Genomic DNA, 24,379 nt, shown 5'->3' with positions numbered 1-24,379 from the left:
TCTAGGACTGTCACAGGGGCTCACAGGACTCGTGGCAAGGCTATCGTTCCAAAGCTACTGATAATAATCAAACAAGAGTCCGTGGGTCCTGGAACTGTGTGTGTCCAAATGTAGCCAGGCATATCTACCATCCCATGACCTACAAGAATGTGACCCTGTTAACTCAGTAGGAAAGGTGAATGAAGAAAAAACACTTGTTGCTACACACAAAAGCCAACTCCTGGTGACTTTCAGAAATAAACGGGGAGGTGAAATAGCGGAGCCTCCGGAAGTAAACCTGGAGCCTTCAGAGGCAAACCTGCCTGTTGAGGTTTTGTCTTTTACTGTCTCTTCTTATGCTCAGTGTGGGCCCCGAGACATGGAGTCTGCAAGTAGCTCCTGTGACCTGGCCCCCAAGTTAATTCTGATTGGTGAATAAAGATGCCAACAGCCAGTAACAGGGCAGAAGAGAAGGGTTTTAGGTTTCATAGCCTTGAGAAGAGAGGTGGACCACCAAGAGAAGAGGAAGGAGAAGCTGCCAAGTGTTAAGGGTCAAGAGAGCATGGCCCCAGGGCTGTCCAGTTGGAGTTAAGGGCAGCTCAGATGAAATACAGTAAATAGTAATAACTCGGGGTTATTGATAGGAAAGTAGATTCTCACAGCACGGAGGGTAGGCAGCTGCCCAACCATTGTGCTGTTTAAGGCTTATTGTAGATATAAAGGCTGTGAGTGTGTCTTTCATCTGGGAACTCAATAACCAGGCAGGGTAGACACCCTGGGCCAGGATTTTAAATGTTTTCTATGACATAGAGGCAAACCTGGGGTCTTCAGAGGCCAAGCCCTCAGGGAGCTGGTGCAAACTGCCCCAAAGGACAACACAGGAAAACCAACCAACCACCAAAGAAACAATGGAACAAAGTCAACTCTAATAAAGCTAAGAACTTCTCTTCCCCAAAAGTGAGCGAGGCCACGGGAGTCGTTAATCTGTGGTGCGAGCATATCAGAGCCAAAGAATGGTAAGTGATACTCAGTGTTGGCAGGGATTGTCAAGAACGTAGGTTCCCACATATTCCCTGGGGGGGGGGGTGGATAAACTGGCAGAACCACTGAGGGAAGCTGGTAGTTGTGCGACTAGTCCTGACCATGACTGTAACCTCTCACCCTGCAAATCCATCCCAGGTATGTACTCAAAGGGAACTATGGGATTAGGTATGTCTGTAGTCCTATTACTTCAGGGTCATCCTCTGCTACAAAGTGACTTTAAGTACGGCCTGCACTATATGAGATTCTGCCATAAACAAACAAACATACCATCAAAAAAAAATATGTGCATGCTTAGCAAAGTCAAGTGACACGATACACACAGGAACCAGCTGAAAGCTGGCTTGGGATCCGGTTCTGTTGGCAAAGTGCTTGTCATGTGGGCATGGAGAGGAGAGTCCACCCTCAGCGCCAATGAGAGAGCTGGGCATTATCGTGTGTGTTGATCATCCCAGCCCTGGGGAGGTGGAGCCGGGAATATCCCTGGGGCTTGCTGGCAGACTGGCTAGTTAACCAGTGAGCTCCAGGCTCAGCAAGCAATTCTGTCCCCAAAATTCAAGTGGAGAGAAACTGAGAAAGACATCTGACATTGATTACCTTCTGGGCTGCATATACATGTATATACACACAAATACATGTATACACACACATACACAAAAACATATATATATATATATATATATATATATATATATATACACACACACACACACACAAACACACATATACACACAAACACACACATACACAAATACACATACACACAAAAACACACTTATACATACACATAAACACATACATATACACACATACATGCAAAAACACACACACAAAAACATACACACAAAACCACACTTATACATGCAGGTATACACAAAACACAGTTATATGCGCACGTACACACAAAAACATACTTAAATACACACACACACATATAGAAGCTACACAAATGCCCCATTAATGAAACGGTTAAGGAAATTGTGATATTGCCACACAATGGAATATCATACAGGTCTACAGCTAACCACAAAGCCAAAACTACAGATGAAACTCTCTAATAAATTTAGCACCAAAGCAGGCAGAAAGTGTCAGACTCCACTACCATAAAGCTATTTGCACTGTTACAAGTCAGGAGGCTCTGACACTGGAGGTTGGTGGCCAGAAAGAAAACCCAGTAGACATCTGAGCTGGTGGAAGCCCTGTGTATGGGCTGCCTTTGAAGGGGTGTGGCTCTCCTGTTCACCCTGTTCTGTGAGTCTGGTCTAACGCCTGTCTCTTCCCCCATCAAGCTAGCTGGACATTTTATCGAGGCTCTGTGAAATGCCCACTTCTGCTGACTTAACTTCTGAGCCTTTGTCTCTTGAGGTAGCTCCTCAGCTTCCTGAGTTTCTCTGACACAAAGTCTCTGTTCTTTATCCACGTGCCTCCTCCTCATCACAAATCTACCTTATTTACATCGAGGCTCTTTCTCCTCTGCTAATGTACTGACCAGGGAAAAAGAGGAAAATTCAGTCTAAAGAGCCACGGGGATGTTTTTCAGTAGGGCAGAAACAGAGGCCATTGTCTTGCTTGCGTAATAGGGTTCACTGGGGCTGAGGGTGTAGCTCTGTTGGTACCCTGCCTAGCAGGCATTAAACCAGCCCTGGGTAAGTAAGAGGGAGTGGTGGCTTACTCCTGTAACTTCAGCATTGAGAAGCATAAACTGGAGGCTCAGAAGTTCAACAGCATCTTTGCTTACATACTGAGTTCAAGGCTTGGGATACACAAGACCCTGCTTCACCCAACCAACCAACCAACCAACCAACCAACCAACCATGACCCACCATCACCACCACCACCACCACCACCTACTACCACTAAACCTAGTTTACTGAAAACTAGGGAGTTAATATATGCTTATACTCCCTAACACAGGAACAGATGAAGCAGAAGGAGCACTAAAACCAGAATCTCACTCAATAAACCCAAAAGATTTCAACCATTACATGTGGTATCTCTCTTGTGTCATTAAGATTATAATAGCGAGACACCGAGAGGCCAAACCTACTCTATCTTGGAACTAGCCTCCATCTTAAAAGGAAAACAAAACAAAACAAAAGCCTGAGAACTTGGCCCAAACACAGCTAAACGCAAGCTGCCCTCACATAGGCTTGTCCTTGGCCAGAGTTTCTCCCTAGCAACTTCCTAGCAACGGATAGTCAGAGATTAGTCTGACTGTTTCAGAGGTACTTTCAGACCGTTCGTGATTCGTGACTGTATTCGGTCTTGCTTCAGAGCACCCACCTGTTGGCTTGCAATAGTCATTTGTAGTTAGATACTTGCCAGGCTGGGCCCCCTCTCACTTTCATTTTCTATAAAACCTTGTCCTAATGAGAGTTTAGGGCTGCCTCACCAAAAACCCTCCTGCGGGTCGGCGGCAAGCCCAAACTCCAGTTTGTAATAAAGAGACCCTAACGTGATTACATCAGAAATGGCTCCCTGGCGGTTCTTTGGGGTTCACGAACGCTTCCTGGCACAATAATACTGCTAGATATTAAACATACAGAACACTTCTATTTCACCCTCAACAAACACGGTCATGTCTGTGACTTTGGTTTCTCAAGGCTTTCTTTCACATATGCAGTACAGCCAGATGGAAACCGAGCTCTGATCCAGTGAACTCTTGCTATAAAGGAATAGGTAGATATTCACCTGGTTCTAGTTTACATCACTCTCTGTGGATTAAAGACTCCAAAAATATGACACTTCTAGTTTCGTAGGGAGGAGCCATGCTGATGCTCCTGATCTGGCCACCCCTTCCTGGACCACACCGCAAAACTGGCGAACATATTGACCACACACCGATTCAACAGCCAAGAAGCGGAGACTCAGCCTGTCTGCTTTCTGCTCGGGGGCAGCCAAGAAAGCCCACACCTTCTCCTACTGCAACTGTCCACCACAGTGTAGGAGGCCAGTGGCAGCCCCAAAACTCTTCTCCAAAGTGATTTCTTGTTTGTTTGTTTGCTTTACTTTGATTTTTCTATAGTGCCCTTTGGGTATTTTCCATGGAACACAAAGACGACCCCTCTTTACTCCTAACTAAAGGCCTCCACCAAAGAATTCACACTCGTCAGTCCCCGGGGGCTCCGAGAAGCCCAGGTGGGCACACCAGCTGACTCCTGTCATCTACAGCATCAGCAGAGGGAGCAAGGTGGGCTGAACAACGAGGACCTGCTGTACTCTGGCAGAACTCAGGGCTCGAGGGAGGCACATAATTGGCATAAACAAACTGCAGTGAGCCGCCGCTCCAGCTCCATTTATTTTGTACATAAACCTTGCCATTAGGTTCAACAAACATTTATTAAACATCTGTGCTATATCAAACCACAGCGAAGGCCAAGGGCACTAAGACAAATAAGACCCTTTTACAGTTTTATAGATCTCTGAGCCCTATTCACCTGCCTCAACCTTACAAACCCAAATTGCCTCTCCGTTACAGCGTCACACCAGAAGGTTGGAAACTGGAAGACCAACTTCTTACTAGAGATCACATAGGCAAGAAACAGCATTTGGGACCCCAATCCAGGATTTGACTCTTTATTCAATGGCCCATTTTCACATACCACCTATTTCTATACTCTGCCAGTTGGCACTTAATTACAGGATGTTTTCAGACCCACCACGCATGCCAAGAGAGATTATTTTCCTTTGCTTATAAATCTTCGTGGTTAATGTCATGGAGAAGAGGAATCTTACAGTTGTCCACTCCCTTTTGTTGTCAATCGATTCTGAGGCAATGTCTTATGAAGCCCAGGCTAATCCTAAACTTGCTACATAACTGAGGCTAGTCTTGAACGACTGACCCTGTCTCTTGGTTCCATCTCCCAAGAATCAGATTACAAGCATGGGTCGCTGGGCCCTACGTGGTCACTTAGTTCTGAAACCATTGTTCACCTCTGGTTACTTACTAGTTTATCCCAATTTATGCCTTAACTTAGACACACTTCACTTGGTTGAATCAGGTATTTTGCCAACAAAAATGAGTAAGGGCTGAAGTTCTGCACCTTTCTGGGGCGAGCATTTCGGCAATTGGTCACCCCCAGGTTGGAGTCACATTCTCTGTACTGATATTTATTTCCAATCGCAATACAGATTCCTAGAAGAGAGCAACCACATTATAGTTCTGGGAGTGTGGCCAGGACTAACAATATTTGCTGAATGGAATTTAAATCATGGCTAGTCCTGCTACTCCCTAAATGGGAAACATTAGCACTAATGGTTAAGCTTGCAACTGGAGTAAGAAAAGCCAGGGGAAGGGAGCGGGATCTACCTCCAATCTGGGGCCAGTTCACTAATTAAGTCCCATAGCTCTTGTTAGGAAATGGGGGGTGCGTAGTCCAGAGTGTGGTGAAGTGCTGTCTAGACTGTGTGCACTTGCTAGAACCACTTCCTGTGATCTTTCCAGAAGTCCTCCCCCCGGGGAATGTGATGTGACACCTCACTATTACAAACGGAAAAGTCAGAGCTCCTCAGCAAATCATCCATGGAGGACCAAACACAGAAGCCCGTGTTTGCTGAAAGTAACCGATGGAGCTCTGTGGCCATGACAGAGGGTCCCGTAACAGCGAGGTTTCTCTTTTTCTCCCTCAATGCTATCTTGTTTCATTTGTGTTCTTAGTGGGAGAGTGATGTTTGCTTCAAACTAGACGTTACTTTGAATAATCACATTTGCCTTTATACAACTATGGTAATTAATCCTACATGAAATTTTCAAACCTGGGAGTTTTAAATGTTATCAATGTGCATCTAAATGACAGCGGTCACTCTGGTTTTGAGGAGATAATAGCATTTAGGAATTCAACTAGATGATCCCTCCAGGCTAGGAATTCGAAAAATGAAAATTAGACCCCTGCCATTTATGCCCTCGACCCTAAGAGGTAGTCATAATAACGACAGACATCGTTTCGGCACACCCGAGTTTTTCCAAAACTGTCTATTTTAGTTGTTGTGTGCATTCTGTGTTTATGTGTGCGCGCGCACGCTTGCAGGGTGTTTACCCATGCATACGTTTGTGAGGGCCAGAGGTTGATGCCAAACATCTTTAATAGCTCTCTACCCCGCCCCACCCCTTTTTTGAGACAGGCTCTCTGACTGAGTCTAGAGTTTGCAGCTTCCCCTAGACTGGCTAGCCCATGAGTCCCTGGGACCCACTTATCCCGAGAGTGATGGGGCCACACTCTCGTGTGGGTCTGGTTTGTAAGTGGGTTGTGCACATTTGAAATCATGTCCTCATGCGTGAGCAGTAAACGCCACACCTACTGAGCCCTATCCTCAGCCCCACAGATCTTCAGCAGCAAAGTATTACCTGTGTATTCATCCCGAAGGCTGAATGTGGAAAAAAAGGGCATATTTTATGTTTATGAATATATTTATATGCACTCTTATAAACTCAACGTTTGGAAGGCAGAGGCAGGGAGATGGCTGGTTTGAGACCAGCCTGGGTTACATAGCAACAAGGGGAGGAGGAGGAGGAGGAGGAGGAGGAGGAGGAGGAGGAGGAGAGCTGGAGGGGGAGGAGCAGGAAGAGGGGGGAGCAGGAAGGGGAGGAGTAAGGGAGAAGTAGCAGGCGGGAGAAGAGCAGGAAGGAGGAGGAGCAGGGAGAGAGGAACAGGAAGGGGGAGGTGCAGGAAGGGGAGGAGGAAGGGAGCAGGAGGGGGAGGAGCAGGCGCGAGAAGAGCAGGAAGGGGAGGAGGGGGGAGGAGCAGGAAGGGGAGGTACAGGAAGAGGAGGAGCAGGAAGGGAGGGCGAGTTGGAGGCGGGGAGTAGGAGGGGGCTGAGTTACATAGTAACAAAAGGAGGAGGAACAGAAGTGGGAGGAGGAGCAGGAAGGGGAGGAGCAGGAAGTGGGAAGCAGGGGGCCTGCTTCTAACAGTGCATAACTGTGACAAAGAAGAAAGTCATTTTACTGACTTCACTCCAGTGGACTCATTCTTTGAGCTGAAACTTTAATTTACCAGCGAGATTATGGACGGCAGTTCTCTTGATTCCATTTCTTCTCCACCTTCCTGTCTTTCTTGCAGGAAGCACACAGCATTTCCACGATTAGGGGAAAGGTCCTTGATTACGATTTTCATTTCCCATTGAGAGCCAAATGGTAGCGTGGGGCAGGGGAGCGTGTGACCTTCTCAAAGGCTGGCCTTGGGAGGACTCACAGTGTTTTGCAGTGAAACTCAACAAAAGTTGTTGAGTCCTGACTTGGAGCTGAGAAGGCAGGAAGTCTGTTTCCACTGTGTGCCTCATTTGCATGGCGCTGGGCTGGAGTGGCTGCGAGATCATTTAGACAGCACTGTAATCCTGTAACGGGGCCCAGCACTCTTGGGTGCTTAGTAAATGATGAACAACTGTAGTGCTAACACAGGCGGGGTTGTGTCTTCATCCCTCCCCGCTTAGGGGTTATTTCACTGCCTGCCTAAGAGATACAGGAGGACCTGGCTCTCTGACATTGAAGTGGGTGTTTATTAAATCAGAACCCCAACTAACCAGAAACTCTAACCAGCGAAAGCTTTCTGTTGTGCTTTTCTCATCGTAAAATACTGTAGAATACTAGAACATAGAGATAAGGTAAGAAAGGGGGGTATTTTAAAAACCACTGGTGTAGGAATATGCTATGTTCACATAATGTATAATCTATAATTCATATACACAGTACAATCATAATAGTACCACTTTGTAATTTTGATGTCCTCAAATACTACCCTTCCGTTGTATTTTAGATAACAGGATAGCAGGACTTCTTAAGCTCTCTACTCACGACCCCATTATTGCCCTATATATGTTTAAAAGACGGCTGGTGTGCCTATATATTTATGTATGTATATATGCTAGCTATACAAACTGAAAACATGCTGGGATAAAATTTTCATTTTAACACAATTTTTGGTATATAATTTTACTATTTATTGGAGATGAAAGCAAACTTGCATTGCGATGAGATAAAGGGTGGTTGTTATTTTTACAGAAGGGTTGGAGGGATGGCTCATTGGTAAAGACTACGTGGTCCTCGGGCAGAGGACCAGAGACCAGTGGTCAGTTCTCAGTACTCAGACTAGATGGGTCACAACTACCTGTAACTCCATCCCAGGGAATCCGATGCCCTCTTCTGGCCTTTGGAGGTACTTCATCTTGCCCATGTGTAGGCATTCATGATCAGGCACACATATACACAATACACACACACACACACACACACACACACACGCAATGTAAACAATAACTGAATTTTCAAACCATGGCAAGTATTTGACACTAAATGACACTGTCACATAGCACTATCAATGGTGTCTTTTTTTTTGAGTTGATTTTTTGATTTTATAATCACCAACGATGATAGCAACTCTGCATAAACAAGCAACACAAAATGGCAAAAGTATGCTTTTCGGCTATTTCAGGAATTCAATCCTAATCCTAAATCGATTTTTGCTTAATGACTTTTTTTAAATGAAACACCAGGCTGCCATTCAGACAATATTTCAAAACAAACACGACATAATCCAAACATACTACGTCAGTATCTGCACACTGAGGAACCACAGCAGAGGAATATTAAATGCTTATGTTTTTCATAATTAGACCATTATGTTTCTGTATAAGCAGGAAGCCTTGTATATGCAGTAAAAACACTGCGGTTCATAGCATGGGGTCTAAACTAGGTGTTTCCAGCAGCTTTCATGGGTGCCACTTGGCATGACGGAAGAAGTGTGCACGCCTTGTGCTCAGTACCAAGGCTACAGTGACATCGCATAATGTAACACAGGTGAGCCCTACCAAACACTCCTCGCATTCCCTCTAATTCTGATGAATGCTTGGCTTTTAAATGTTCAGAAACCAACCCTGATATCCGGTTACTCTCCCTCTGTCACAGCCCACAGTCGAAGTGGCAATAAACGAGCGCGAAGCCAGCCATGTGCACTCGAAGGCATTTGTTTACCCACATGCCTGCCGCCTTAAGAACGTGCCCTGCCGTTTCTGTTAGAAAAGGTGCTGTCGCGAACACGTGATATCCAGCCACAGCTCAAAACCTAAGCCAAGTCTGCTGACACACCTGTAACCCCAACACTCAGAAAGCTGAGGCAGGAGGATCTCAAGTTTGGGGCCTGTGTGGGCTACCTAGTGAGATCTCCACCAGCCAGAGCTATATATGTAGACAAACATTGCTTCAAAAAAAAAAAAAAAAGCCTCAACTAACTCACCAAATAAATAATTAAAAAAATACATACTTGATAAGACAATCTGTCAACTGCACACAACTGCCTTATATTGCTTCTGTTGAAGGAGCAAGAGACAGCTGCCAACCACTCCGGAGACCGAGGAGGCTATGTGCAATTGCAATAGCATGGGAACCTACGGAAAATGATACTCAGACCTGTTCCAATTACTCAATACTTGCTTCTTACAGCAGGTGTCCCAGGCTTGAGCAACAGAGGGCAGACAGACAGACAGACAGACAGACAGCTGTCCAAACCTCAGAATGAAGTTTAGAAGTTGAAAAGTTCCTTAAGAGAACAGTGTTTGTCACATCCCACATTTGATCCCTGGGAATTCCGGACAAGTTATGGGATCTTCAACCTCAGAGGGTGGAGTTCTATGATCACCGAGCGGTCTCAGACTTTCAGAGTTCAAACCTCTGAACAAATGGGACTGTACCCACTTCCCTGTTTTATGTCCAAGTACAGCTAAACCAACTATGCAGGGACTTCAACAGGCCGGTCCCAATGCCACCCAAACTTCTCAAAGGGTAAGCAAGTGACGGTATATGCCAAAGACTGCACACTGCACAAACCCTTTTAGGCACCTGGCTGGAAAAGACAAATCCCCAGAGACAGGAAGTGAGACAGATCTTGAAAGGGCTGAGAAAGGTATAGTAGCTAATTTTCTTATGGTTGTGAAAAAATGCCTCACAGGAATTAACTCAAGAGAGGGGTTCCTGGGCTTACAGTTCATGACTGCACACCCTATCCTGTTGAAGAGGCTCCGTGGCAGGAGTGTGCCTTCAGCAAGCCACTTCCTCTAGCTAAGCCCCACTTCAAGGCCTACACCAAGCAGGGGACCAGCTGTTCAAACGCACAAGCCTTTTGGGAGACATTTCACATCCAATCTTCAAAGGAGAGGAACAGGTTCAGCCTACTCACTGCCTACTGGCTCAGTGATGTGCAGTGCAGACCCCTGCAAGCACACCAAAATATGAACTTACAATTTAGGACAAGCTAGATTGTACAGTTAAAATGTTTTTAAAAGGTGACTTTTCTCTCCACTGACTACCAACAGCAGCCTGGAATGAAGAGGAAGCCCAGGGAATGGACCCTGGTCAGAGCTGACCACCAGGGCCCTCCCTGGGCAGGGGATGTGGTCCATTACAAGGCTGCTGAGAAAGCCATGTATCTCCCTTGGGTCAACACTTTAGGGAAAAAAAAAACTATTGTAGCAGTGAAATAAAGTTAGGGATAAAAGGGATATCAGAGGTGTTAACCTACCAAGCTGACCAGATGAGAGGAAGGATGGGGCTCTGAGCTAGTTCTGGCAGGCGAGCTGGCTCCCCTAAAGACCCTCTTTCCTGAAGGAGCATGCGCAAGGCACTGTTGCCTTCCGAATATTTTTATTTCTAACTCGGCCAGTTATAACAGGCTTCATTGCAGGTAAAACAAAACAAAACAAAACAAAACAAAACGGTTTTTAAGAAGCCTCCACCTGTTCCCGAAAGGGCACACCCTGAATATGGGGAGCAGATATGACATAACCAAGGAGAACAACAGTTTAGTGTCTGCAGCAATGAGAGTAGTTAGCTCTCACCATGGTGAAACTGCAAGCTGATCGTGGAAGCAAGAGAACAAAGAGAAAACAGAACACATAATGGCTGGCAGAGCCCACCAGGGTCCAAGACCACACCACCTGTAAGGTCTGCTGCTGCAGCCACTGCCACAGCAGCCAGGGCAAACTGCCAACAAGGTCAACATTGAACAAACAAGTCAAAGATGAAGAGGGGCTTCAAAGAGTGACCACTCTCCTAACTGCGAGAGCATCAGGTGTGCAGCCTGTGAACATCTCCCTGCAGGACACGCACAGAGTGTGAGGCCCCATTGGCACAACTTGTGATACATTCAGAGAATAAACCAACCATAACAGAAATGTCTTCCGTCTTTCTTTAGTTCCTGCCATCCTATAAAAAGCCCCTAGACAAACAGTTTAGAGGGTTTTCCCTTCCCTTGGAACCTCTCCCGAGCTCTGCTTTTTGCAACAGATCTTTAATCTCCTTCAAAGCTGCATCTCTATAATAAAAAGCTCCCTCCTAGGAGGACTCTTCTTGTCTTGTGAATTTCTTCCTTGAGCCTGTGAGACAAGGACCCAAGGTAGAGTCACTGACTCTTTTGTGTGACCCTTAGCATCCAATGCTCTGACTCCTGAATACTTAATGTATACTTAATGTAAGAAAACCCAATCCTAAGGACACTCCCACAGTCTGTTACCATGATTGCTACCTGGCAATGAGGTACACACACACACACACACACACACACTCACACACACATACACACACACACACTCACACACATGGGGGGGATTGATTCATTCTAGTGGATCACAGAAAACTTGTTAGATTCAAAAGAAATAGAGAACATGAAAACCCCACACAGGCTAGGAAGCCCTACTGAATGTTAGTATTAGCCAAAGCGACTATTTGTTATGGTTAATCTTGCTTGTCATACGAACTGGAATCACCTAAAAGGCAAAGCACGCTGGGCAAACCCGTGAGGGACTTTCTCAATCAGGTTATCTGAGATGAGAAGACCCAGCCTGGATGTGGACAGCCCCCCTTAGCACCCCCCCCAGGCAGCACTGATGAAAACTTTGCTTTTTGCCTGCTGGCCCTTGCTCTCACTGGCAAGGTCATCTACCCCACTGCTGCCATCGCTGCTGTATTCCTCTGTTAATACCAGAATCCAGCTCTAAGCCTTCAGAGGCAGGCTGGGTCTGCTGAGACATCCAACCTCACAGACAGCACAGCTACCAGGTCTTCAGCATGCCCAGTGTGGGACTGGCCAATGAGGGGCTACTAAGACAGTAGTCCAAGCCTAGCTGGTAAGTCCCCTCTTTATATACAGATTCACTGTATGAGGTCTGCTCCCCTAGAGCAATCGAATACACCACTGCTATAATCATGCCTTGCCCTTGATCTCTAACTCTTCAGGATTTTAAAATACAACCTGGGAAATTGGAAACCACAGAGCTAGAACCCGAGACCTCATCTCAATCGCACCCTCCAGACGGGAGAGCCTTCCAAAGCCAGGAAGGTACACCACGGCCACGCCCATCTCAGCCCACCAGATTAAAAATCAGATCATACCCTGAAGCCACTTCCTACAATCCACTGGAGTCATCATCATCAAACGGTCAAAAATACCAATAGAAAATACCACGCGGAGAGACCAGAGGACCATCCATCTGTCCCACTTTAGAGCCCGAGACGGCACTCAGCCATCTGTCTTGGTACTTCTTCCAAGCTGAAGGAAGAAACTTCTCTGTTCTGTTCAACTTAAAACTCTTCGTGCAGAGGCTCAAGTCCATTTCAACGCATTCCACTTTGAAACAATTTGGAGTGTGGCTGTTGATCGTCTGGGTTATGGGACAGTATCACTGTAGGGTTCAGTGAACAATGAATGAGCTACCGTATGCAGGCTAGCTCGGTCTGGCACATAAGAACACATAGACAACTCATACTTCCACTGAGGGCACCAGGACTAGGTCAGTCACAAGGGACAAAAGCACAACGCAGAACAGTGTACCCAAAACAAAGATCAGTAGAGAATACAGTTAAATGAAAGCATTTGGTGGCTTTCAGGCATGGCTGGTTCCAGGACTCTAACATTTGTCAGGGTCCCCTGCCTTAGACAAGCTTTATGAAGTGTAAGGGACAAGAACCAGAAGACTGAGACCATCGCCATCTAGAATACGTATCCTGTCACTCGGTTTCATTCATCAAAATGCCATTGAATGCCAACCAAGTGTCAGCTGGGACCCTGACAGAGAAAACGGCTGTCTTCACGGAATTTTCCTTATAGTGGAGATGGGGTGCTATGGTTTGAATATGATTTGAGTGTGTCCCTCCAAAATCCACTTGATAGAAGTCTGACCATATGTGATCATATTAGGGTGTGACGCTTCGAGGAGGTGGGGTCTATGTCGAGCCATTGATTCATGGAGGCTCACCCATGGACGGGATTAATGAAGGTCTCAAGGGACCACTGGTGCTAAAGTTGTTATACAAATAACAAATGTGGGTCCTGAACCTCTCTGGCACACTGTGCCTCTATGTTGCTCTCTGTCTTACTCTTCAACCATCCACCCTGCTGTGAGTACCCTGTGGTTCTTCTCTAGAGGCAGGACTGAGCAAGAGGCATGACCTTGGACAGCCAGTCTCTATAACTGTAGGTTCAATTTCATTTGAGAAAGGCGCCCCATTTAGGTATTTTGTTATAGCAATCGAACATGGACTAACACGGTGGAGATCCATGAGGCGATAAAGGTTATCAAATAAATAAACCTGAAAAATAAAAACATTACCTTCCGCAAAGTAAGGCCATACCTTTTGCTATTACTGAAGTCAGCTTTCTTGTCTCCATGCTATAACCACACACCTCTCATGCCTCTCTTGCCTTTAACATACATGGGAGTCCAGAGAGCTGGTCTTATATAGACCTGCCGCCTGCGAGTTTGTGTACAGCTGGTTTATGCTGTGGGGTGATGGCAAGATACGTCTGAGAGTCGCTGGCAGGTATAGCATAACTTCCACTCTCCGCTTCTTAAAATAAACACCCATTTTAGATCATTTTGTGATAAGCACAGGTTAACCGGCTTCCCAATTTCCTTCCATTTAGGACTGCAAAACCCAGTCACTTACTGGTCATTTAAATAACATGCCTTTGATTACCTGACTCCATTTCCAGGTGACCGCTCAGCTTTGTGACGTTGAGCCTTAAACCCGAGGTTTTCTTGGGGGAAGCCGGGGGTTGGGGGGGGTGTGTGTGGTCTGATAGGAATCTTAAACCTATTTCTCTGGGGAAGTGACGAATGCACCCCTGGAGCACACTGGGCTGGATGCTTGTGGTTTTAAAAGTCAATCTTTAGTGAAAGTGAAACTAACAGGAACCAAGTTGCCCTCCCTTGAAAACCCTGAATCGCTGAGCTCTCCCGGAACCAGTCCACATTAACGCAACACACAGGTCCATCAGATCCATGCCAAAAACTCACTCAGGAAGTTTTCTGCTAAATTTAAGGGTGCCACGGGGGGGGGGGGGTCATTTTGGTTTTTAAAGTTGTATTCATGTGCTCTGCCTTCACTGTCTCCCCAATTTTGTCTTCATTTCATTGGCTCCCTAAGCCCTTCTACTGTGGTTAGCATGGCTTTTTAGGGACAGTAATTTATTTCTTTTAATCCGTACACAACGGCCAAATGGATCACTTGGCTCAGTCAAATCCCATCGTTTAAGCCTTTAAACAAGAATGGATTTGTAATCGAAAAGCCCACCAGCTTCAAGCTCTCTCCCTCATTTTCACATGGCCTTGTTCAGCTTGTGCCTTCCGAGAATGCTAGCTCAGTCTACTGGAGCCCTGGTGGCTGTAGGGCCTCTAGGGGACAAGTCCTTCTGCGTAGCCACCCCTACCGAATTAATCCTAGTCCCGAAGCCGCCAGCACGACTCTGGATTTTTTTGGTTTTTTGTTTTTGTTTGTTTATTTTTTTAAGGCTAATGCCCTTATCTGTGCATTCCAACCGGAAGCCTTCTTTCCTGCCCCTTTGCTTCTAGAGCTGGGCCCGGTGCCTCGGGCCGCTGTCTCCGAGTTAGGAAAAGGGCTCGAACTTTCCCAGGGAACCGGGGGGCGTCCCCGCGGCGCCTCCGCACCCCCTCCCCCCGCAAAGCCCCGGTGGTGCCCAAGGAAACGCGCCGCGGCCCTAGCTCCTGTCCTCCTCCTCCTCCTCCAAACCCGGGCGGGGACCCCAGCAAGCACCCAGTGCACAGCGCCCGCCAGGCCCCTCGCCCCAGCCCCTAAAGCCAGGCTCCGAGATCGGGGTGGGGTGCCACCTGCGGGCCACCGCCCGCGGGCTCCGGCGCGCGGCACCCCGGCACCCTGGGCGGCTCCCTACCGGGCTGGGCGGCTCCCCCGCGGGCGCGGGGCGAGGGGCGCGGGGCCTGGGGGTGCAGAGTCGCAGGCCTCGCTGCGGTCCCACCCGGCCGAGAGGCGGCGCGGAGCCCGCACGGGGCCGCCTCTGCGATTGGCTGCGCCCCCCCACCCTGCTCCGCCCGCCGCGGCGCCCGAGGAGCGAGGACGCGGGGACCCGCCTCCCGCCCGCTCCCGACCCCGGGCGCACGGGATAAAAGGCGGGCGGCGGGCGCGGGAGCCCGGGCCCTGCAGCCTGCGAGCGCCACCGGCGGGCCGGCTTCCCCCGCCGCCCACCCCGCTCCCGGCGCGGCCGAGCTCCGGCGGTACCTGCAGCCGAGCGAGAGAGCCGGGGAGCCCGCGCCGCCGCCTCGAAACTCGCCAAAGTTGAGAGGCTGCCGCCCACCGGGAGCTGGAGGGAAGGTGCGAGCGCGCGGGGCGCGAACCGGCAGGCGGACGCGCGGACCTTCCGAGCGCACCGCCGTCGGCGGCCTCTCCGAGCCGCTGCGGCTTCCCAGCGCTGTGAGTGGTCGGCTAGACCGACGGCTGGCTAAGTATTTCCGTTCAATTGTTTATGGGATGCGATTGTGTGTTTTTGTGTGTGTCGGTGGAGGGAGTTAAGGCAGAATGCATCCTTTAAAAACAAAAACACAAAAAAGCCTGAGTTTCTCATGCTGAGACTGTCGCATTGAGAGAAGGTACCTGGAAATCTCACTGAGTTGGAGTAATCTAGGAAAAATGCATATAACAGGTTCTTTATTAAAAAGGCCCCCCTATTGGAGATGGAGCCCATTTCAAAAGTTAATTGGAACGAAAGCAATTACGGAATAACTCTAACGGGTTAACTAGTGGCAGTTAACTTGTACTTTTCTCCCGTTTTAAATGTTGTTACCAGATTGGTGGGAGACTGAGCTGATGAGAAGCGACTGGCAAGAGACTCAGAGGCGACCATAATGTCGTTAAGGTTCCACACACTGCCCACCCTGCCTAGAGCTGTCAAACCGGGTTGCAGAGAGCTGCTGTGTCTGTTGGTGATCGCAGTGATGGTGAGCCCCAGCGCCTCAGGAATGTGCCCCACTGCTTGCATCTGTGCCACCGACATTGTCAGCTGCACCAACAAAAACCTATCTAAGGTGCCCGGGAACCTTTTCAGACTGATTAAAAGGCTAGATCTGAGCTATAACAGAATCGGACTGTTGGATGCCGACTGGATCCCGGTGTCGTTTGTCAAGCTGAGCACCTTAATTCTTCGCCACAACAACATCACCAGCATCTCCACGGGCAGTTTCTCCACAACCCCAAATTTAAAGTGTCTGGACTTATCATCCAATAGGCTGAAGTCGGTAAAGAGTGCCACATTCCAAGAGCTGAAGGCTCTGGAAGTGCTCCTGCTTTACAACAACCGCATTTCCTATCTGGACCCCGCAGCGTTCGGAGGGCTTTCCCACTTGCAGAAACTCTACCTGAGTGGGAACTTTCTCACACAGTTCCCTATGGATTTGTATGTTGGGAGGTTCAAGCTGGCTGATCTGACATTTTTAGACGTTTCTTATAATCGAATCCCTTCCATACCGATGCACCATATAAACTTAGTGCCGGGGAAACAGCTGAGAGGCATCTACCTTCACGGGAACCCATTTGTCTGTGACTGTTCTCTGTACTCGTTGCTGATCTTTTGGTACCGTAGGCACTTTAGCTCTGTGATGGATTTTAAGAATGACTACACCTGTCGCCTGTGGTCTGACTCCAGGCACTCCCACCAGCTGCAGCTGCTCCAGGAGAGCTTTCTGAACTGTTCTTACAGCGTTATCAACGGCTCCTTCCACGCACTTGGCTTTATCCATGAGGCTCAGGTTGGGGAGAGGGCGATCGTCCATTGTGACAGCAAGACTGGTAATGGAAATACTGATTTCATCTGGGTCGGTCCCGATAACAGACTGCTGGAGCCAGATAAAGACACGGGGAACTTTCGTGTGTTTTACAATGGAAGTCTGGTCATAGAGAACCCTGGCTTTGAGGACGCCGGGGTATATTCTTGTATTGCAATGAACAGGCAGCGGCTGTTAAACGAGACAGTGGATATCATGATAAACGTGAGCAATTTCACCATAAACAGGTCCCACGCCCACGAGGCGTTTAACACCGCCTTTACCACCCTGGCTGCCTGCGTGGCCAGTATAGTTCTAGTGTTACTGTATCTCTACCTGACGCCGTGCCCGTGCAAATGCAAAGCCAAGAGACAGAAAAACACGCTGAGCCAAAGCAGTGTCCACTCGTCCATTCTCAGTCCTGGCCCCACTGGCGATACCTCTGCTGATGATCGGAAGGCAGGTAAAAGAGTCGTGTTTCTGGAGCCCCTGAAGGACACGGCGGCCGGACAGAACGGGAAGGTCAAGCTTTTCCCCAGTGAGACCGTTACAGCCGAGGGCATCTTAAAGTCCACCAGGGCAAAGTCTGACTCAGACTCAGTCAATTCCGTGTTCTCAGACACACCCTTTGTGGCATCCACTTAGCTGGGTGCCTGCGTTCGTCTGGTGTCGTGATTTAACGTCTCCCTGCTTTAACTTTGGTCCGAAGAATTAATAGCAGGACGGGGGAAAAAAAAAACCTCTGTTTTGTCTTTTGAGATAAAACCAAATGGTGTCTTTTTAAGATGGTTGCTAGGAAGTGAGGCAGAGCACACTGGTTGCTTCTTGGGCTGGGTCAGGAGGCGGCTTAGTTTGAGAGTTTTGAGTAACAGCATCTTAGCCTTCAGCATCGCCGAGGATTTCAAAGCTGCCTTGAAGGCAGTAGGACCAGCCATTATCTCTTTATTTGGTTATCTTGAAGGAAAAATGAAGCTGTGTGTTAGCATTCTTTAAAAATAGACTCTTTTTGACTTACTAGAACCAAAGTTGAGCTGAGCTTTTTTTTTTTCTTTTAAAGAAAAACATTAGTGGCTTCTTTCCCTTTTAAAAGATATAGAAGGAAGAATTGGCTATTTATAAAGCATAAAGTTAGCATAGAGGTTTTTTCAGCCAAAATCATCATTTCAGACCAGAATAGACAAACTTATAACATCCATAGGGTTCTGCCACATCCCATGTAGTGCAAAAGGGCATTTAGCTGTTTAGCCGTCTTCTCCGTCATCGCTGTGCTGTATACCCTGGTACAAAAGATCTCCCTGAAACATTAAAGGTGTCATTATTTGTTGCAAAGCATATGTGTCAGTACCGAAATGTCTGAGTGACTCCCTAAACCTGCATCGTAGCAGACTCACGGCTGTCCGTCTGCTTGTGTATCTGTAGAACCTTCAGTTATGTGAATGGCTGAGTAGACCCTAATGTGCTGTGTTTCAGACATTTAAATCCATGCAAATACATACATGTGCTCTGTGACTTGATGCTTGAGTTGCCTATTTACCGATGCAACCTGAGATGTTGAACGTGACAAGCCTGTGCTGTGTCTGTAAACCTCCATCACACAGTATCCACATTACAGCAAACGGCTCTCCTCCAGAATTCTTGTCCTGACGACAGGAACTTTAGCTTTTAGAGGGAGAAAAGCCACTTTAATGTGTTTCAAGTCAGAGTTTCTCTCTCTGCATCACAGTCTACTCCGATATTGTGCATTCCAGCCAGGTCTGGGAGACCCTTACATTCTAGTTTTAGGACAAGTGAGTGCCTGGGGGCGCAGTGGGGGGGGGGGCAGATTATTCTCCTGTCTGCCAAGAGACAGTCATGTGACTCTCTGGCACTGAAATGGAGGGCTCAGACCAGTTGGTGTTTCCAGTTCCTTTCATATTAGAATCTGGTTTCCCAGGCACCCCAGCACAGAATCACAGTGCCTTCTAACCTGTACCGTACACTGAGGGAATGTGGGGCTGGGATGAAGATAGGCTAACCAGCACAGCACCATAGATCACAGGTGTCTCAATGGAGGAGGCTCAGAGAGAATCATGGGCTGTGTATGACCAACAGAAGCAAAGGGGCTGAGGGAACCCAGGCTCAGCGTGCTCCCCAGAGATAAAGGGTCCAAAAGAATGGTTTCCTTAAACACCCACGGGCATGGAGAGGGATTAAAATCAAGAGTGACCAAAGGCAGAGGAGAAGCGGGTGGGCATCTTCCTAGGGAAAGTTGGGTATGGCCAATAGTGGCACCTTCCAGGGGTGTAGATGAGGATGGAGAGTTGACAGTGACACTGGTGACTTACTGGCAACATGGTTGGCAATAGTGGATGTGTGACAGCTCTCTGTGCTGTCTGGAGTTCTCTGCAGCAGACTGGTCAGCAGGGAGCTAAGGGGCAAGGACTCACCCTGGGGAGTAGGCTGCAGAACCGGGGCTCAGTACTGTGAACAACATTACACGGTGTTAGAAATGACCACCCTGCCTCTTAAATCCCTCACCCTGTAGATCGACTCCTTCAGAGCTGTGTTTCCAGCCAACATTTTATCATAGTGGCATCCATGTAAGTATCAAATGATGTATGGAGCTGGTATGGCCACAGGGGCAATCTTCTCTTCTTCTTTCATGTTTAGAGAAATGCAGACTTAGGGGTGCTTGATTAGTTAGGATCACAGCAGCCCTGAAGGCGAGGAAGGGACAGAGGGCAGGCATGGCTGTGCTGCCTCTGGGGTGCTCTGGCAATGAAATGGAAGAGGGTCCCTACACTGTCTCTCGTCTGGAAAAGATACCAAAGGCCTTCCAGCTGCTGATGCCTAAGAAATAAGTGTTTGGCTTGGCAGACAACGAAGGGGCAGTGCTGGGAGGGGTGGCAATGACTTCAACCACAGCTGCTTCTCATGCCCAGATGCCAAGTTAGGGCAGGATAGACTTAGGTAGAAACCAAGGTATTTTTAATCAGAATCAAACAAACAAACAAACAAACAAAAATCCCGAGTATTCTAAAACTTGTTTTGAGCGAACATAGGATGGCGGTGAGTCCTGGGACTGAATGCTGTGGCGTGGAGCCCTACATGCCTAGGAACATCAATTGTTAAGTAGGAATCTGAGCTCATGGATCTTAAATACAGGTACAAATTTAACGTGTGCTTTGTACGTTTGTCGCACGCAAAACTTTTATATAATTTTCCTTCTAAGCAATAACCTGGACTTATGCAACTGGGTTGCTCTCTTAAGCCAGTGGGGAGAAGTGGAAATGTATGGAAAAACCAAGTGACAAGCGACAGGCTCCGAAGTGCCATTCTTTTCCTTTTTTGAAAGATTCATCATCCTCTCCCTCTCCCTCTCCCTCTCCCTCTCCCTCTCCCTCTCCCTCTCCCTCTCCCTCTCCCTCTCCCCCTCCTCCCCCTCTCTCTCTCCCTCTCCTCTCACTGCTGTGTGTGTGTGTGTGTTGTGTGTGTGTGTGTGTGTGTGTGTGTATAGACCATAGGTGCTGGATCCCTGGAGTTGGAGTTACAGGAGTCGTAAGCTGCCTGACTCAGGTCCTGGAGACTTAACTCTTGTCCTCTCTGTAAAAGCAGTGCACGCTTTTAACCTTGAACGACCTCTCTAGCCCTGACATGAACTTCCCTTGGGTTTGGATCATTTTCACTGAAATAGATTCCAGGTTCATGCTTTTCTGTGTGTGTATATATATATATATATATATATATATATATATATACACACACACACACAGTCATTCTAATTTTAAGATAAACATTTTAGGGATTCAGGGGTGGGGGGATTCAGTAGGTAAAAGCCAAGCCCGATGACCTGGGTTGGGATCCCCATAGCCCAGGTAAAGAACTGTACCCCGCAGCTCACTGTCAGTTATCCAGAGCATCTCAGTGGCAAGATGAGAGGTAGAGAGAGGAGAATATCCACACGCTGGAAGGCAGCAAGCCTGGCTTGCACCGCAGTGAAGTGACTCAGACAAGGTGCAGCACCGGCAAAGGCCAGCTTGAGAAGGCTGTCCTTGGATTTCTGCAGGCCCCATGAGGCATGTGTGTACCCATTCCCCCTAACACACAAGTACAGCCCCCAACATACAAGTACACACAAGCATACACACAAGTACACAAATACAAGCACACATAAGTACACACAAGCATACATAAGTACACACAAGCACAAGTACACATACATGAACACACAAGCACACACAGACACACAAGTATACATACAAGTACACAAACCAAGTACAAGCACACATAACTACACACAGAAGCACAAACACAAGTACACAACAAGAACACACAAGCATACAGACTATGCATACACAGATACACAAATATACACACACAAGCACACACATGCACACATAGATACACAAGTATACATGCACAAGTACACAAATACAAGAACTCAAGACACAAGTGCACACACAAAGGTATACAAGTATACATATGTAGACAAATACAAGCACACACAAGTACACATAAGCTTACATACGTGCACACAAACACAAGAACTAAAGTACACAAGTGAGCACACACAAGTGTATAAGCAAGCGCGCGCGCACACACACACACACACACACACAAGGCTTTCAAAAATAACATCCTGTAAGGATGGCCTAAAAAGATTTTAGAATGTAGATTTGGCTTCTGCATCATCCCTCACTGCTGCCCAGTTCAATAATTTTTAATCTTGCTTGATTAAGCATAGAAAAGTGAATTTTATTTTTCCAAATCAACTTTTCTCCCCACTAATTAGAAAGAGGAACAGAGGACGCTTATGAGGGTAGAACATGAGAGGAACAGGCAGATTGACTCTCAGTCCCAGACCGGAGAAGAAGTGTGGCTGGGGAATCCTACCAACTGTTGTTGGAGCAGGCTCCAGCCCCAGCAGGCATCCTCAACACCACCATCCTTCTCTCTGCTGTGGCTGATTCCTGCCGCCCTCCACCATCAACTGCCTATCTGCTAGGCTAAGCAGTGAGCAAAAAACCAGGCTGCCATGTAGGTTCTCTGGGGAAAGTAAGATAAACAAAGCGTTCCTACTCTCCTAACCAGAGAGTCTTAACTTGGGAAGTTTAGGACAGAGCCTGCCGATCATATTTACAGTTTTTCTTACCATATGATTCTCAGTCTACCTGATTTGATGACACATGCTAAGTGGAACCATAGCAGGATTCATGGGGCCAGGCCCCGCCAAAATACAGTATTACTTGTTAATGGATTTATTAATAAAAGGGAATATCCTGGTCTCCCAAAATAGACTAATTAAAAAAACAACAACAAGATGTTGGTGTGCTGACGCTAAATGAACCCCCACATAAAGCACTGGCTGGAACTCAGGGCTTGCGTTTTTGTAAATTATGAAATCTAAAATTATTTTGGTATGGCAACATCCCCTATTCTTTCGTTTTTAAGCTATTTTTAGTCTGGAGGCAGCTACAACAGATCGGGTCTGTGACAATGAGCACTGAATGAGCTTTCAAATTTGATGAGCTCAGAGAGCTATCAGTGTATACGCCACGGGCTCCAAATGTAGGTTCCACTTACAGAGAACTGAAATGTCACCATTTTCCAACATACTAGAAGGTTCTTCTTTCTAAAACCCACTAGAGCTTTTCCCCAGCTCCCTCCTTCCTCCCCAAGGACAGGTCCACATTTCTATTTCTCATCCTGGTCTACATGAGGAGAAAGCTATTGGGTTGCTGTATAAGGTAGTTAGGTTGTTTGTATCACAGTAATCATTGAAAAGTAATCTCTTTAAATACTCATACAGGTGCCTTCCTGGAATGGCTTTGTAAGGCAGGGGTTACATAACCTTTCTCTGGGTCCTCGCCTTCCGTCCATTGCCTTGATCACAACGTGACTAGAGGCATGTTGCCGAGGGAAGGCCTTATCTGTCTTACGCATCCTGATGCAGTACATCACTGAAGAAAGTCGGGGCAGGAACCTTAGAGGAATGCTGCCTACAGACTTGCTCGGCCTCTTTTCCTACATAACCCAAGATTCCTACGTAGGAGTGGAGCTACCCACAGTGACTGGGCCTTCCTCCATCAGTGGTCAATCAAGGAAATACCCCAAGAGATGCCCACAGGCTTGTCTGATGGAGGCAATGCCTTCGTGATCAACTTTTCTCAGGTCTGTCAAGTTGATAAAAACTAACCAGTACACCCATTGTGTATGTCCTGAATAATTGAAAATATCGCCTATGGGCCATTGCAGATGGATTACAGGGAAAGCAACACTTTGATAGTAAGGACAGGGCTAAAGCAAATGGTTACACAGACACTTTAGAATGCAAGATGGACATTTATAGTGGGTTCTCGTTTTAAGCACCTACTGAATACCAGGCGTGCAACAAGAAGTAGTAGAGGTTTGCTGTCATTCCGACAGTCTGGGACAGATGGCAAGTCCAGCAAAGGAAGAAAGAAACTCATAACAGAAAAGGTACGTTTTCCAGGTGACCCAGTTAAGAACTGGTTTTAATTCATGTAACCACTAAACAAACAAACAAACAAACAAACAAACACTCTCCGTATTCTCACCTAGACACACTATCAATGACTTTGTATGTCACGAGTGGTAAGCAAACTTTCAGTTAAAGAGTGCAGAGGAGGCCCGGGAAGATGGCTCGGGCAGCGGAGAGCTTTCTGCGCATGCGCAAGGGCCTGAGGCATGGTCTCCAGAACTTACGTAAAAGGCTAACTCGGTGGCTTTCCCCTGTTCCCCAGCGCTAGGGATGGGAGAGCCAGGGTAGAGGATGGGTAACTGGATCCCTCTCCCTGGGCATCTGGTCTACCCATCTGGTGAGTTCCGGTTTTGTGAGAGATGAGTTCAGACAAGACGCCGAGGAAGACCCAGCTTTGACTTCTGGCACAAACACATACGTGTACATACAAACCCACACTCATGAAGAGTGTGAAGTATCGCTATTCAGGGAGAGCATGGAGGAGATGAAGAGGAAGCCATACGTTATAATACATGCGGACACGATTTTATTTTATTTATTTATTTTGTTTTATTTATTATTTTTTTTCTAGACATGGTTTCTCTGTGTAGCCCTGGCTGTCCTGGAACTCACTCTGTAGACCAGGCTGGCCTCGAACTCAGAAATCTGCCTGCCTCTGCCTCCCAAGTGCTGGGATTAAAGGCATTCGCCACCACGTCCGTCCATGCGGACACAATTTTAAAAACAAACCGCGGTACGAGCAGCAAAACCGGGAGTCTGCCTAAGAAGGTGTAGATTAGGTGGCTGTCTTAGTTCCTGACACAAATCATAACCTAGGCACGG

General features: G+C 47.3%; 2 protein-coding genes across 5 annotated transcripts in view; one reads left to right on the top strand and one right to left on the bottom strand.

Moving 5' to 3' along the window:
• Pced1b (PC-esterase domain containing 1B) overlaps positions 1-15,615 on the bottom strand; it is a 137,756-nt gene extending 122,141 nt beyond the window's left edge. For 2 of the 3 annotated variants that reach the window (XM_021183720.2, XM_021183719.2), the window contains exon 1: positions 15,539-15,615. The gene's annotated coding sequence lies outside the window, so the exon portion shown is untranslated. Of the gene's footprint in view, positions 1-15,194; positions 15,273-15,538 lie in introns of those variants that run through there. The other variant, XM_029469637.1, reaches the window with a different exon arrangement.
• On the top strand, positions 15,416-18,585 carry Amigo2 (adhesion molecule with Ig like domain 2). Of its 2 annotated transcripts, none has more exons than XM_021183718.1 (2): positions 15,416-15,730; positions 16,104-18,585. In XM_021183718.1, the coding sequence occupies exon 2, from the start codon at positions 16,162-16,164 to the stop codon at positions 17,719-17,721; it is 1,560 nt and encodes a 519-aa protein (XP_021039377.1). In that variant the 5' UTR covers positions 15,416-15,730; positions 16,104-16,161; the 3' UTR covers positions 17,722-18,585. The 2 variants fall into 2 exon arrangements, with proteins under 2 accessions (XP_021039377.1, XP_021039376.1); XM_021183717.1 differs by having other exon boundaries at positions 15,416-15,762.
• Positions 18,586-24,379: the final 5,794 nt, after the last annotated feature.

The sequence above is a fragment of the Mus caroli genome, chromosome 15 (assembly GCF_900094665.2).
Source record: "Mus caroli chromosome 15, CAROLI_EIJ_v1.1, whole genome shotgun sequence".
Lineage (NCBI taxonomy): Eukaryota > Metazoa > Chordata > Mammalia > Rodentia > Muridae > Mus > Mus caroli.
This window is presented reverse-complemented; position numbering and strand designations above follow the sequence as displayed.

What these genes read in the sequence shown, in the direction of transcription:
- Amigo2 (XM_021183718.1), top strand. Translation starts at nt 16,162, where the DNA reads ATGTCGTTAAGGTTCCACACACTGCCCACCCTGCCTAGAGCTGTCAAA.